At 39.3% G+C, this 14,981-nt stretch overlaps 1 protein-coding gene across 1 annotated transcript in view; it reads left to right on the top strand.

Annotated features, from left to right (window-relative positions):
• Positions 1 to 14,981, top strand: part of col2a1b (collagen, type II, alpha 1b) — a gene marked incomplete at its 5' end in the record, with an annotated part of 45,613 nt that overhangs the window by 14,831 nt on the left and 15,801 nt on the right. The window contains 22 exons of the mRNA XM_079218532.1: positions 397 to 450; positions 1,299 to 1,352; positions 1,443 to 1,496; positions 1,746 to 1,790; positions 1,908 to 1,961; positions 2,252 to 2,296; positions 2,485 to 2,538; positions 5,005 to 5,103; positions 5,406 to 5,450; positions 6,501 to 6,599; positions 6,748 to 6,801; positions 7,125 to 7,232; positions 7,513 to 7,566; positions 9,133 to 9,231; positions 10,656 to 10,709; positions 11,840 to 11,938; positions 12,258 to 12,311; positions 12,725 to 12,778; positions 13,169 to 13,222; positions 13,415 to 13,468; positions 14,121 to 14,165; positions 14,254 to 14,352. Coding sequence (XP_079074658.1) covers positions 397 to 450; positions 1,299 to 1,352; positions 1,443 to 1,496; positions 1,746 to 1,790; positions 1,908 to 1,961; positions 2,252 to 2,296; positions 2,485 to 2,538; positions 5,005 to 5,103; positions 5,406 to 5,450; positions 6,501 to 6,599; positions 6,748 to 6,801; positions 7,125 to 7,232; positions 7,513 to 7,566; positions 9,133 to 9,231; positions 10,656 to 10,709; positions 11,840 to 11,938; positions 12,258 to 12,311; positions 12,725 to 12,778; positions 13,169 to 13,222; positions 13,415 to 13,468; positions 14,121 to 14,165; positions 14,254 to 14,352 — 1,431 coding nt within the window. The remainder of the gene's footprint in view (positions 1 to 396; positions 451 to 1,298; positions 1,353 to 1,442; positions 1,497 to 1,745; positions 1,791 to 1,907; positions 1,962 to 2,251; positions 2,297 to 2,484; positions 2,539 to 5,004; positions 5,104 to 5,405; positions 5,451 to 6,500; positions 6,600 to 6,747; positions 6,802 to 7,124; positions 7,233 to 7,512; positions 7,567 to 9,132; positions 9,232 to 10,655; positions 10,710 to 11,839; positions 11,939 to 12,257; positions 12,312 to 12,724; positions 12,779 to 13,168; positions 13,223 to 13,414; positions 13,469 to 14,120; positions 14,166 to 14,253; positions 14,353 to 14,981) is intronic.

The following is a 14,981-nucleotide window of genomic DNA, read 5'->3' as shown; positions in this document are numbered from 1 at the left end:
CAACCTTCAATGTCATATACATCTAAGCTTGTACCATATTCATTTAATTATTACATTGATTACCAAACTGCATCAGTCAGACATAGAAACAATAAGCGGATCTTTTTTGAAGCTTACATTTATTTCTTTATTTGTTCAACATCTAATTGACAGATTGCTTTTTTACTTGACACAGGGATCATAGACATCATAAATGTAATTCCTATGTTTAGCCACATGGTGGCAGCAGACATGACATGTCACATTGCGTCCACTAGGAGCACTCACTCTCACCATCACATCAACTACATCAAATATACAATACCATATTGTATTTCTAAAAGGAGTACTTGCATGAAACTCATGAATTTACATTTACATTTTAAATACAACTTCTCCTCTCTGTTTCTGCTTTAGGGTGAGCCTGGCAAGTCTGGCAAATCAGGCGACCGTGGACCTGCTGGACCTCAGGTGAGATTTCTCAGCCTGTTGATTCATACTGACTGAGCATGTTGGTAAAGAAGACTCTCACTTATTGTGAGGTTTTATTGTTTGTCTCTCTGGTGATCTACAACCAGCCTGATTTGGGGAAACTGAACAACTTTTAGCTGAATATTTATTTATACTCTAATGAACTTTACATATGTTATAGTGATGCTGTTACTTCTAAATAACATATTCAACTCAAACAAACAATGTACTTTTACTTATATTTACGTTACATTGATTATACTTTTTTAATCCATTTTTGTTTTTGGTCTGAAGAGCCCATGTGGCCAATATTAGTTTGAGCCAGAACTGGACTTTAAAGTGCATTTCAATAGATAATGTAAATAAATGCTTTAAAACGTATTTATTGTGTGTGTGTGTGTGTGTGTGTGTGTGTGTGTGTGTGTGTGTGTGTGTGTGTGTGTGTGTGTGTGTGTGTGTGTGTGTGAAAGGGGGGGGGGGGGGAATCTATTCTAAAGGAATTCTTGTTAGCAACATTATTTTATACTTTAAGGTTCATCTTCTTTCACTCTACTGCAGGGGTAGGCAACTTTAGGCTGGCATGCGTTAGCTTAACCTATGGCGTGGCCTGTTTTTTGCCATATTTTATATTTTCTAATGATCAAGATTGGGTTAATGATTTCAACTCAGATGTGGATGTTTTCGTGTATAACGCTCTCATATATAATTGCAATGTCCAGATTATGGGAGTATTATTTATTTATTTTAAATGTTGCTATGCAGATTGCCTTTATGGATGAAATAAACTAACAAATCATGTACTCTACTGTTTGATAATCTCCTCTATCCTCTCTCCTCTTGCATCACAGGGATCTCGTGGATTCCCAGGAACTCCTGGCCTGCCTGGCATCAAGGGACACAGAGTGAGTGTGCTGGTCGACGATTCATGATTTCCAGGACCATAAGAAGGTTGTTTGTCGTTTACCTAACTGTCTCCCTGCTCTTTCTTTTAGGGTTATTCCGGTCTTGATGGTGCAAAGGGAGAGACTGGATCTCTTGGGTCCAAGGTGAGATGTTATTCTTTGTATGTACGCACTGTTTTCCAGTTAATTAAGGCACCGCTTCTCTGTATGTTTATCTGTATGGGTTGACGGTGGCGACCAGAGTAAAGTAGATACAGCCTAGGAAAATACTATATAATATATTGTTTTTCATTGATTTCAGGAAGAGCAGTTGTTGCAAATATGACTAATAGACTGGCTTTTTTGAAGGTTGCCTTGCCTGACTAACAGCCAAACATTTCTTCCTCTCTTTAGGGAGAGTCTGGTTCTACCGGAGAGAATGGCGCTCCTGGACCGATGGTGCGTAATTATGGACATCACAAACACAACATTTAAAAATAAAATATGTACTCATCCAATCTCTGTTATAATGGTGAACTGATGCAAGTTATCTTCTGCTCTCCCTCACCTACACAGGGACCCCGTGGCTTGCCTGGTGAGAGAGGTCGTCCTGGACCCAGTGGAGTGTCTGTGAGTGTCGTCTTTTTATCTATAAAACCAGATGGATTAGATGCTTCACTTTGCTTTATTACTGTCTGCTACAGAGTTAGGCAGAATATTCTTAGTATACATTTAGAAGAGTTATTTTACTTGTATATTGGCACTTGATAATAATTGTACTGTAATTAAGAGGAGTTAACCTCAAAGCCGTAATCTTTTACTCCTCTGCACCAGTTTCCTGATTTGAATAGTTTGTGTAAAATGAATGAAATAAAAAAAGCTTTTGATACCATATACTGATAATATATTGTTTATTTCAGGGAGCACGTGGAAATGATGGCTTGGCCGGTCCTGCTGGCCCCCCAGTAAGTGTCATTTTTAGTCTAATTTAATTCACTTGCATCATTTTGTTTGAGATGTGGTAAGAAATACTGTGTATGAACTCCATCCCCACCTCTCCACACACAAGCCTCACAGCAGTCTCTACACCTCTACACCTGGATGTGTCAGTTATTAATAGCTGAGCTGACAGACTGTCTTTCCCTCTCTGTAGGGCCCTGTCGGTCCCTCTGGAGCTCCAGGCTTCCCCGGCTCTCCTGGTTCAAAGGTAAGACAAAAAGAAGTTACCTAAAAAGTACCCTTATTTCCTCCTTTCACCTTTGTTGTGTTATTATGCCAGTGAGAGTAAGTAACTGTATCTCTCTCTTCCTCTGTATGAAAAAAAACTAACCAGCATTCAACTTTGAACCTTTTGATTTTTTCTCTACGAAAACAACGTAGTGTGTAGCAGATGCAAAAAGATGGGGTTTGTGTATTCAGTGGTTAGAATATAAGACGTTCTTGAATCAAAGTGAATGTCTTAGAAAATGACGGTACACAGCTCAGGGAGGATTGTGTGGGGGCAAGTTGAAATGCTTAAGTGAAATCTGAGACAGCATTGAAAAGTGCTTTAAGGCTCCATCTGTGTGGAAAATTAGTGAGGAGTGGGTTTTAAAGTGTTATTCTCCCTCTCTCACTCCCTCTCGCTGTCTATTTCTTCTTTTCTCTCTGCTTTGCATCTGATTTATCCCTCCTGTACGGCAGACAGGCTCAGCTTTGCGCTCCAGGACCCAGGGCTGCTGGTTTGCTTTCTTCAAGCCCCTTGATAGTTTGGGAATTCATTTAGGAATTACAAATGGAGTATCTCTTTACAAAGTCCAGGAGTTCCCCTCAAAGTAATCAAGGCAAGCTAGGCTCAGAATGTGCGTCTGTGCATCTGCGTAACGTTTCAGCTTACATCCATAAACACATTGTTTGTCTGCAGGAGAATCTGTAAACCAGTGTGTGAATGTGTGTCTTTGTCTGACTTCATAGTATTCTAGGAAGTGTCCCACGGTGAGGAATGTTAACAATCTCACATTACGCTATGATACTGTACCTTCAGGATCCTGAGAGCTCATGAAATGCAGCCTCGTTTTAGTGTTTTCCTCTCCGAGTATCATAAGAAAGGCTTTGTAGTTAAAAAGGTCCCAAGACTAACACAATAAAAAGCTAGCTGGACGAAAACAACATACTTATCTTAACCCTGACTGAACAAAAAACAGTGCTGCTAAACAGAAGATCTAACCAAGAAACCTTTTAACCAGTTGAGTGTTTATTTGTAAAAGCCAAGCTATTGCCTATAAATGGCAGAGACTTTTTTCCTTTAACTTTCCATAAAACTGCCAGACTTCCTTCCTTTGTCCTCTTTTTCACCTTAGTTTCAGAGCCAGTAAAATATTGACCTTGACAGCGGGCTTTGGGAAAAGAAACATTGTATACACTCCACCAACCATTTTCCCCAAACACTGTATTATGTCATACTATTGAGTCTGCAAAGTCTACAAAACTGCAGCAGTAGCGTGGGAATTCAATTCACCAACATGCTGAAAAAGCTGCAAACCACCTGTGTGTTAAAACCTCAGTATCCACAGGTTCGGTTAGTCCTATTTTCATACTGAACCATAAGGTCTGCAAAACAATATGCACCTGGCTTTGGATAGCACACTTTAAAAAAAACAGATGATAGAAAATTGTGTTCATTTAAATGTTACTAATACATAAGCATAAAAAACATGTGTTACTGAACAACAGTTTGATTTTAGTTTTCTCAAATGAATATGCAATGTATTAATCAATATTAAACAGTACATTCATCGAATTATTATGTGAATAGTGTGTGTACAGAGTTGATGTATTTGGTGTTGATGCTCTGGGCTCGTCAGAACACTACTTATACAGATGGACCTAAATCGATCAACAAGCTAAGAGGGAAATCCATATTCATACAGGTTTAGGTACCAGGCAATTTCTTATCATGAAAAGCAGTAGATAACAATACATATTAGTTAAAGGTTTGCAATGATGCAATGCATAAACCATAGAAGATCACAATTTAGATGTACCAAAGGCTAAAACATGTGTATGAACAATAACAAAGCAAGATGTCACATAAAACACTACATCACATCACAAGTGAAATAAGTTTCTTACGCTCTGTGTGGAATTTTTTTTTTGACAAAAGCGTTGTGTATTTTCTGTCAAGCCACTGTGACAGATAAATAATGGTGTGAATAAAAAGGCTGTGAAGGTCAACGCCCCAAAACAACAGCTACAAGGAGGATATTAAACAACTACACAACACTAATCAAAACTAATCAAAATTATTGGATGAGTAACACTTTCACATTTCACATATGGGGGTATTTTTTCTTTCTTTTTCTAACTTCAATTCTTTTGAGCAAAATGTTCCACTTGAAATACATATTTGCAATACCTAAGTGTATTTCTATGCTTAGGGTTGTGTTTCTGTTCCTTAGCAGCCTTCCCTTTTTTCATTTTAGTTGATTTTTTTATTTTTATAAAAAGAAAGGAAACAAAAGGTAAATTCAGTTAAAGTTTGTAACTTGTAGCTTCTTTTTCTGTGGGATTCTGTGGGATCTATTTTATCTGATTGCCAATTATTATATGTACTTACCAAACTTCCCAAGATCCTTGCAAACATATTAATTTAATGACACATTGTGTTTCCTCTTTCCTCTCTTTTACTCACCAGGGAGAAGCTGGTCCTACTGGTGCTCGTGGTCCTGAGGGTGCTCAGGGACCCCGTGGAGAGTCTGGGACCCCCGGATCATCCGGACCTTCTGGCGCTTCTGTAAGTGATGCTATAAACACCTATGTGAAAGGAAAAACAGACTATATCAACTATAGCAAAGCATTACTGAAGATGAAATACCAGTTGTCATCTAAATGTCATGATGTATTTTGAGATTGTGTCAACTACTTTAGTTTGTTTGCAGGTGATGGGTAGCCTGTAGATCTGAGCTGTAGAAAGGCTGTTAAGGTCAAAATATTATGAACATCGATCAGACTAATCACTCCCAGAACAATAACTGAATCAGGGGCAGTTATGATTATTGCATTGCATTCACTTGCTTTCTTTCTTTAAATCCACAGGGAAACCCTGGTACTGATGGTATCCCTGGATCCAAAGGATCATCTGTAAGTATGACACTGTTGACCTATTTCAAACTGACAACCACTTACTTACTAGGTATTTTAATGTGTAACTCTTTAGCGCTGGTGATGTTTTCTCAATGAATTTCAGAACATATCTGACACATTTGATTTTAAAAGACAGAATGCCAGAACTATTGCATCGTAACTGATTATGGTCACCTCGATGGGTATTATCCCGCTTACACCATGGTCACTTGACAAAGAAAAAACTAAGACTATTAGTTTATATGTCCATGCACTTTGTAACCAAACTCTAATCATGTCATAACTCCGCTTCCCTGGTAACATGTGAGGGTATGCTAATACCCGGACCAATACCATCCCGTTGTTTACTACTCCAGTAAATAGGACAAACCTTAAATATGAGATATATCTAGTCCACTCATCTCATATCCAGAAAACTAATGTTAAGCTTGCAAGACCAATAGTCAATAACATAACGTTTGGTTGTTCAAACGTCAACAGAAGTTGACAGCATGTTGACTAGATCATCACATGTTTGCAGCCTGCGCATTCATTAAGAACAGTGAACTACTTGGGCATCAGATCTTAATGGACACTGCAGCCAATCAGACTCGAGTGTACCTGGTACAAATCACAATACGTTTTAGATAGACAAACAAATTCCAGTCGTGCTAGGTCCGGTGTTATGTTGAATACCGTTTCCCCGTCGATATGACGCTACGCCTAACCGCCATCAGGGGGAGCTATCCTGTTTAACAGGAGGCTGGGAAACACCATTTAACAGAAGAAGAAACTTTGTTATAACATTCTGATCATGATAAACTGGTCAGAGGTGTTTTGAGAATATTTGCATCATGAACAGCACAAATTCCCTTTGAGTTTTCTGCCGCATCATGAAAACTTAAAATGAGTAAGTGAGTGAGTTTGAGTTAAACATCAGGAGAATGTACCATGAAAGTCACACTCAGTCTTCATGTTATTCACTGACAGTAAAATCTGTGGTAATTTATTGTGGACTACATCCATTCAGGTCGATGGTTGACTGACATCATGTCTCTTCCTCTGTAGGGTGCTCCTGGTATTTCTGGTGCTCCTGGTTTCCCTGGACCTCGTGGACCTCCCGGGCCTCAGGGAGCAACTGGACCTCTCGGGCCCAAAGGAACATCTGTATGTACTCAGTGAATCATTCATAACCAGAGATTCATTGGAGTTTTGTGTGAACAGTTCAGGATTATAACCTGCAGCTTTCTCTTCCTCTCTCTATTATTTGTTTCTCTCTGCCTATCTATCTGTCTGGCTATCCATTCTTGTTTAGGGAGACCCAGGTATCCCAGGCTTCAAGGGAGAGGCTGGACCCAAAGGAGAATTTGTGAGTTTTCTTTTCTTTTACTTGTACCTGTATTCCATGCCTGATTGTTCCCCAAGTCAATGAAATCCAAACATCTACTATCTACAATATCTAGCCAAATAATGAGTGTGGATGATATACTTTTTACATCAACTATTGGAAATAAGCAGATTATAGGTACTATCATTGAGTTGATCTCTAGTACTTCTGAGGGCTTCTCTGAGAAATACAAAACATTATAAACAAAAAGGTGTTTCCCTTGTGTTCTGCTGAAATGTGTTTCCTCACATTAAGTCTTTCTTCCTGCCTGTAATAACATGGTCTGTTGCGGGTGTGATTTTCAGGGACCGGTTGGTCTGCAGGGAGCTAATGGCCCACTGGGAGAAGAAGGCAAGAGGGGACCCAGGGGTGAGGGTGGTGCTGCTGGACCACTTGGACCTCCTGGAGAGAGAGTGAGTACCTTCTAACTGGTTGAAACTGTAGTTAATGTATGCTGCTTGGCTATACTCAATCAATAAGAGAACGACAAGTTTCCTCCTGTGTAGATTTGTAGATCAAAGGTTGTCAAATAGTTACAGATATCTTAGTATACACACATTATGGCTCCATAAAGTTGTGTACCATTGTTGGCCAACATCTAGGAACCTGTTTAAGGACCACAATGAGATTCAGTGACTTAGATATTGTTCTTATAATTTTAACCCTGACTCTCGTGTTGTGTTTTCTGTCTAGGGAACCCCCGGTAACCGTGGTTTCCCTGGTCAAGACGGTCTGGCTGGTCTCAAGGTGAGCGTCATCACAGTTATACTCATTCCTGAGATATCTCGTTATTATTGCAGTTGGAACAGATAATCTGCTCTGCTGAAAATTAACATGGATGCATTTAGAGGAAACAGACCTGGCAGAGGGTGATGCTGCAATAGTCACGGGTGTAAATCTGTGAAAACTGACAATTAATATACAATCTGCATATTACATAATGCATTTGCATCTGTTGACGATGTCTTTGTCCAATATTCTCATTGGGTTGTCTATATATATATTTTTGGACGACTGTGGTGAGAAAATACAAATTTTGAATCATCTGAATCACAATTTTGACCCACATTATAGCACTCATACTGCTTAAATATCACATCACCATGAACTGTTATTAAATGTCCCTCAGTAACCTTCAAATCCAACCATGGAGAAGCTTAGTCTTTCACTATTATAGTCCTGTAGAGTACTGTAGTGTCATCACAACTTAGAAATAAGTCCTAGATTGTCAGTCTTTGCAGAATTTAAGAATTGGCATTATTCTGCTGCAGCACTTTTAAGGGAGCAGAGAGTCAGCACTCTTTTGGCTTCAAACTGGCCTGTAAACATTACTGTAGGTTCTCCCACTTCCCAGATCATTGATCCACTTCCCACAACTTTAAGACTGTGTGGGTGGTAAACCTCTGCAGATTAGGGTCAACTGCAGTTGATCCTGTGCATGTGACGAAACCACCATTATTTTTATTTTTTTTATCTCTCGAAAACTAAATATTTCCAACTTTAGGCATCTTTACAAGCATTAGTGGCAATAACACAAACTGTAAAATCATCATATTAATTTAATAAATATCTGGTATTAGTTGTCAAGAGACAACAATTCAGTAAATGTCAGGATGATGCTCGTAGACCCATATAGATGAAATACCTGGTGTGAAACAAGTTGTCAAAATAGTGTGCAGAAAATACATAATTCAATTTTATACAAGCATTTATCAAAGAGCTAGAAATCTAGAAATGTTGTTTGGATAAGAAAAGAATGAGCTATATAAAATTGTATCGTTACGTTTTTCATGAATAAGAAACAGCAGTTAAATGTTAATTATCCCAACATAATATGTCACTCATATTTTGTTAAAAAAGACAAAAAAATCCCCTAAGAGGTTAAGAAAAAATGCACTCAGCACTCCTGTTTCTTCATCAGTACATCTGAAGCTCGCATACAGGCAGCAGTTTACACATAACTTCCCCTTTGGTCACAAGATGGCAGCATAGCTCTGAACCCTGTCATGCACCGGTGACCTACATGTCCCATATCGCCAAAGACAGCATCTCATTTAACATTATCTTCCCCGCACAGTTTCATTTATACCTAAATGAATCTGTCTGACTTTAATCTTCTCATCTCCAGCAGGTCAATGAAACTCCTTCACACTTTTATAAGTGGAACTTTCCTCTGGGCTTTAAGAATTGAAGTGATTGAGAGACCAACTCTTGTTCTATTCTTTATCTCTCTCTCTCTCTCTCTCTCTCTCTCTCTCTCTCTCTCTCTCTCTCTCTCTCTCTCTCTCTCTATCTCTCTCTCTCTCATCACAGGGAGCCCCTGGTGAGCGTGGACCATCTGGTGCCAGTGGTCCCAAGGGTGCCAACGGTGACCCCGGCCGTCCAGGAGAGTCTGGTCTGCCGGGTGCTAGAGTGAGCACTTCCCTTATTCATATTACCACACAATACACAGTACATACAATGTCAGATCTCATCCATTCTGCAGTAATATTGAACAAATTATTATCTAGCTGAAGATCTGGGCTAGTCCTAACTTGTTGCTGAATTTTCCGATTGCCTCTCAACGGCTCTTAACATAATGACATGCTAACAGTTCACATGCTAACAGTAAACTATTGGAGGAAGTGTTGACTGAGCTAACAATATTTATCTGAGGGGGGAACCATAGGGTGGCCTAGAAATTAACCCTCCATATCATTACAAAGCAAATGCTGTTTGCTGCTATGTTAATGTTCTGAATCCCATATTGCACCTTTGAAGAGGTCTTCCAGTGATTTAGTATTGCACCTCCTTAAAGTTGTCAGAAATAGTCAAATTCAGAGAAAGAGTCAGAATTGAATCAGCAAAGGCCCAGACATTTTTAGCCCCTTGTTCCCAAACACACTGGAACCTACAATGCAAATGACTGCATTTTTCCGTTATATTTCCCCTGACTGATAAACACCCTCATATTTCAAGTTCCAGTTTGCAGCCCTTGCTCTCTGTTAAAAGGATTTAGATTTGTGCCATTACATTGTAAAAACTCACTATGGACAGTTAAAATATATATGTAAAAAGTAATAATGCTGAGATATCATCTTTTTTATTTCACACCTGGCGCCTTCATTTCCCACAATACCATTGACAGTGGGAGTTCAGTTGGAGACTCAGGTGTGTTATGTTAGTAGCAGCTAATGTAACCTTGAGCCGCTAACCTTCAGCAGAGATGAAGAGCGGGCTATACAGGTCTGATAAGCTCACGTCTTTCTAACCCCACACCTCAAGATTTTTCTCACACATGAGCCAATTTATCAGACTTTGCACAGCTCCCTTTAGAGCCACAAAAGACTTCATATAACTTTGTACATATGCAGTAGCTCTCCAAGACCCGTAAACAGACTTTGATGTTTAAAAATAGGTCTAGTTCCTCTTTAACAAGTTGAATGATCTAAACCCTAGCTGAGATAACCCTGAGAAAACAGTCATGCATACTTTCCACTGGACAGCATTTGTGCTTCCCCCTGGAGTGATTTAATTTCCCAATAGCAGCAAAAGTGGTTGTTAATATTATATTATATATTATATATTATCAACACAGAGGAAGCGTGAAAAAAAAGCAAATGTAGGGAACCGAGGCCATTAATGGCAGTTACCGTAAATACGCTCTCATTCATATTCTTTATATTTCAATTTGGTTTACATATCAGTAGGCGTTGAACTGTTGCCTGACGCACACAGAGCCAGTCAGAGGTGTAAATTCAGTTTCCCACAATGCCATATGTTCACACCTTTCTTTAGCATGTGCCTGCATAGGGAGGTCTGATGACTCATGTGTATCTATTCTCTTCCTCTTACAGGGCCTGACTGGACGCCCCGGTGACGCTGGTCCTCAAGGCAAAGTTGGACCTTCTGTAAGTCTTTGTAAATCAATAGGAATAATCACACCTCACCCTCACTCAGCATTACAGGCTGTGTGTGTTTTTGTATATATATATATTTATATATATATATATATATATATATATATATATATATATATATATTTCATTCAGATCAATCAGGGAAAGACTTCTCATTTTACCAAATTTGCTCTCCTAACATAATGACTCATAAGTGGTTTGCATGAGACGTATCCATCCCTTGTCCACCAAGCTTATCCCCAGCAGTGCTTGTATTTCTAATAAGCTCTACAGTCATATTTTTTACAGTCATTCCAAAGAGTCTCACACACTTAAGATTGATTGTAGATTATTCTCAGCTCCACTTGGGCCTGAGCTTGCTAATCGGGCTCCTATTGATCATGTCTTAACTGAGTGGAAAGTTCTACAAAAATGTTCTTAACAGAACAGCCAAAAACTGAATTGTTTTCAATCGATTGGCTCCCCGTGTTGTCTGTATAGCTGATGCTATTCATACATCCTACAGTGCAACCCGTACATTTTTTGGTAAACTTAAAACACTTTGAAAAGGTAGAGATTTTTTTTATGTTTCTAAACAAACTTTATTTTCATCTTTGCTGTTTCATTTAAAACAGTATGGCTTACTGGATTAAGCAGTGGTTTCATTGTGTGACTGACTGAGGGTCTGGCATATGGTCAGACTGATTATTATTGAAGGATTATTTTACCAGGTTTTTCTTTTCTTCCTGGCTTTCCTAGTTTACCCCTGTGGGGGTCTATTTATTTATTTATTGAGGAGCAATGAACATTTCAATAAATTGAGTAACCGTTGCATATCCTGGGGCTATGCTGGACATTTCTCTGCTAGACCCTCACACCCAATTACTCCTCTCCATTCCACATCCCAAGTCTAAATCCAAGTGTGATTGGATTTTCCTCAGCTGGCCCTTACCTCTTGCTATCAGACTCATCTTTTTATAACTGCTTTTTATTCTTCACAAATGTTATCATGACCACATGATTGCTTATACTATATAGTACTTGATTATATAATTGGATTTTTCTGAAAAACATTTTGGTTATCATTTGTAGTTCTTCAATGTGCTCTGTAAATAGATAACAACATGACTTTACTTGACCAGGGCGGTGCTGGTGAGGACGGTCGTCCAGGACCCCCTGGCCCACAGGGAGCCCGTGGACAGCCGGGTGTCATGGGATTTCCCGGACCCAAGGGAGCAACTGTGAGTGATTTTATAAAAAGCCTAAATTGTGAATGTGTAAACAAGATAACGGTGTAATATGTATTGCAAATTTTTACCTGTTTCAATATAAAATATGTTGGGCCAATAGAACATGTTTTGTTTTCTTGGTTGATTTATTTTATTTGTCCTCTCTAAAAAATTAGTCCCTGAATCAAGAATAGAAACTCCACATGTTCAACAACACCTGGAGTGCTGCCGAACAGTTTTATGGCATTTTACCTTCTCTCCTCTCAAAATAGAGGCAGAATGGAGCACATCTTTGTGACTAACCGCTGCATTTTGTTTCTGTTGTGATTAGGGTGAACCTGGCAAGTCTGGAGAGAAAGGACTGGGTGGAGCTCCTGGTCTGAGAGTAAGTTATTCACCTTGTCTGCTTCCAAATGGGTCTCACAAGTACTTTTATTTCAAAATACAAAAAGAGAAACATTCAGCTGATGTGAAAATATTCACAACCAGGACTCATGTTCACAACATAAAGAATGACTTTTCTTTTAGAATATACAACTAAAGGCAAACTATTGAAAAACTATAAAAAAAAAAAAAAAAGAAGTAGGAGCTGAAATACCGCAGATATTGTGTTCATGATTATTATAATATTTAAATTACTAAGCAGATAAAATTGAAAAAAATGTCAGTGGGTCAGAAGTCTTTCTAGTTAATAGCATCACCTTTAGCTCAACTGTTAATATCTATGTATTTGACCACCTCCTTCCTGCATCTCCCCCCTCTCTCCTCCCTTCTCCCTCTCTTCCTTCCACTCCTCAGGGTCTGCCTGGCAAAGATGGAGAAACCGGCCCCTCTGGACCTCCCGGCCCTTCTGTACGTATCACTATCTCCCCCATCCCGCTCCATATAGCTTCAACACTGATATTATCTTTCCCCTTTTCTCCGTCTGTACTCGGTATCTCCGTTTCTCAGACTGCCTTGACGACGATAGCTCTGTCTGTATGGGGGGAAAAAGTCCTTGACTTAAATGTCTGGATATTGTGAGGCAGCATCACTGAAACACAGACTTTCAGCTTGTTCTGAGGTTTCTGTTTCAGTGCACTAAATACAAGAAAACTTGTTTAATGTAACATGTTAAAAACAACAACTTAATTGTCCCTTTGTGGTGTACTGATATCCGAGTTACATAAATGTAATAAAAACATAAAATGTGGTTTATGACAGAAGTTAATAGTGATTATGGATTATGGATTATCTGTGTAGGGCCCTGCTGGAGAGAGAGGAGAACAAGGACAGCCTGGTCCCTCAGGTTTCCAGGTGACAGTATTATCTTAAATCTTGTACTTGAAATGACCTGTTAAAGTTGATGTATGAATGAAGCTGTTACCATGAAAATAAATATTCCGTCCTACCAACATATTCTGATGTATTGCTGTAAATGAAATGTATTCACGTCTGACTTATTGTTGGTTATTGCTTACATCTTTTTGGTTTCTCTCATGTGCTCAGGGTCTGCCTGGACCTCCTGGCCCACCTGGTGAGGGAGGCAAGCCTGGAGACCAGGTGAGTGCACCTTTTCTAGAGAAATATAGCTCAAAAAGTCCCATAAACTAAGTGGAAATACTAGAATTGTTCAATCATAGGCTTAAAGAGCAGACATCCTAAAAATAATTTGGTGGATGCTGTTATCTAAATGACTTCACAATACGGCGGCTCCTTTAGTCCCAGCAGTATTTTTCTACTAAACTGTTAATGGGGCCTTGCTGTGAAAGAACAGGTATGCTCAGCTAACTTACCCTGTATGAATAAAGGCTAAATACAAATGAATACAATTATTCCTTGCTCCAACATTTCAGTGATGCTGAACATTTTGTTCCAGCTCTGATGCTACTTCCAATGTTGTTTCATACTGTAAAAGCATTTTGCTATTAAATAGTTTATTTCCACAGTCTTCTTACCGTTCAGATCATTTCTGTAACACTTTGAATGGAAAATTGTAGCATTCACATGTTTATAACCAGGTCCATGTTCTCTTTAATAAGTGTTTTTATTTCTAATACAACCTTTAAACATCTAGCGCTCACTTTTAATTTTGAGTTAGTAGTAGTCGTGCTCCTTAGTGGCAGCAGTTCCTCTTTTCAAGCATTCATGTCTTGATTTTTCATCTACTGATCCTGTATATCTTTTCTTTGAACGCCTCCTTTTCTCCTGTAAGGGTGTTCCTGGAGAGGGTGGAGCTGCTGGTGCTACTGGACCCAGAGTAAGTTGACAGTCCGTATTTAACTTTGCTACTGTTTGACTTACTGATTGTCAGACATGCCGCTGATTGTCCTTATATTGCCGTTCAGGGTGAGCGTGGTTTCCCCGGAGAGAGAGGAGCTGCCGGCTCTCAGGGTCTGCAGGGACCTCGAGGTCTGCCTGGAACTCCTGGAACTGACGGACCCAAGGTGAGTCCATCATTCGGCTTAAAACCAGGAGGAGACAGATGTTCAATCGTTAGCGCCTGAGGTGAACTCACACCACTGGCAAACAGTCTACTGTGGTACAACTGCCAGTACTTACGTATCACATGCAGCAGCAGCCGCAACACATTAGTGTGAGCATGTGATTAAACAGCAATAACCTCAGGTGTTTGTGAGTTGAGATCTGGTGACTACATCCAGTGCTTGTCCCCCAAAAAATGGTTTATTTGAGGTGGTAAAGCACCCAGATCCTGGCATATCTTGTTTTATGATTTTTAGTTGAGATGTTTATATGGGGTTTGCTGTATGAAATAGAACCTCTGCTCGTTTTTTCTTAAATAAACGTCAAAAATGCTTTTACTTTGGGGAGTCTAAGGGGTCAGTCACAAGATGATTAACAGGAATGGAAATAAGAAAAATAAATGATGCTTATTATTTTCATACTTAGAAAGATTGTTGAAGTGGTCGCAACCGGTGGACATTATGCAACGTGTGAGAAGTAGGCATTGCTTTGTTTTTGGTTGCCATCCATGACCTCAAACTTCCCCTGTTTAATTCAACCCTTGCTCCATGTCACTCCCCATACAAATGCCACCAAAAAGTACTTAAATCTC

The sequence above is a fragment of the Taurulus bubalis genome, assembly GCF_910589615.1.
Source record: "Taurulus bubalis genome assembly, chromosome: 5".
Taxonomy (NCBI): Eukaryota; Metazoa; Chordata; class Actinopteri; order Perciformes; family Cottidae; genus Taurulus; species Taurulus bubalis.
Note: the sequence above shows the minus strand (reverse complement) of the source record. Positions and strands in the feature narration are given on the sequence as shown.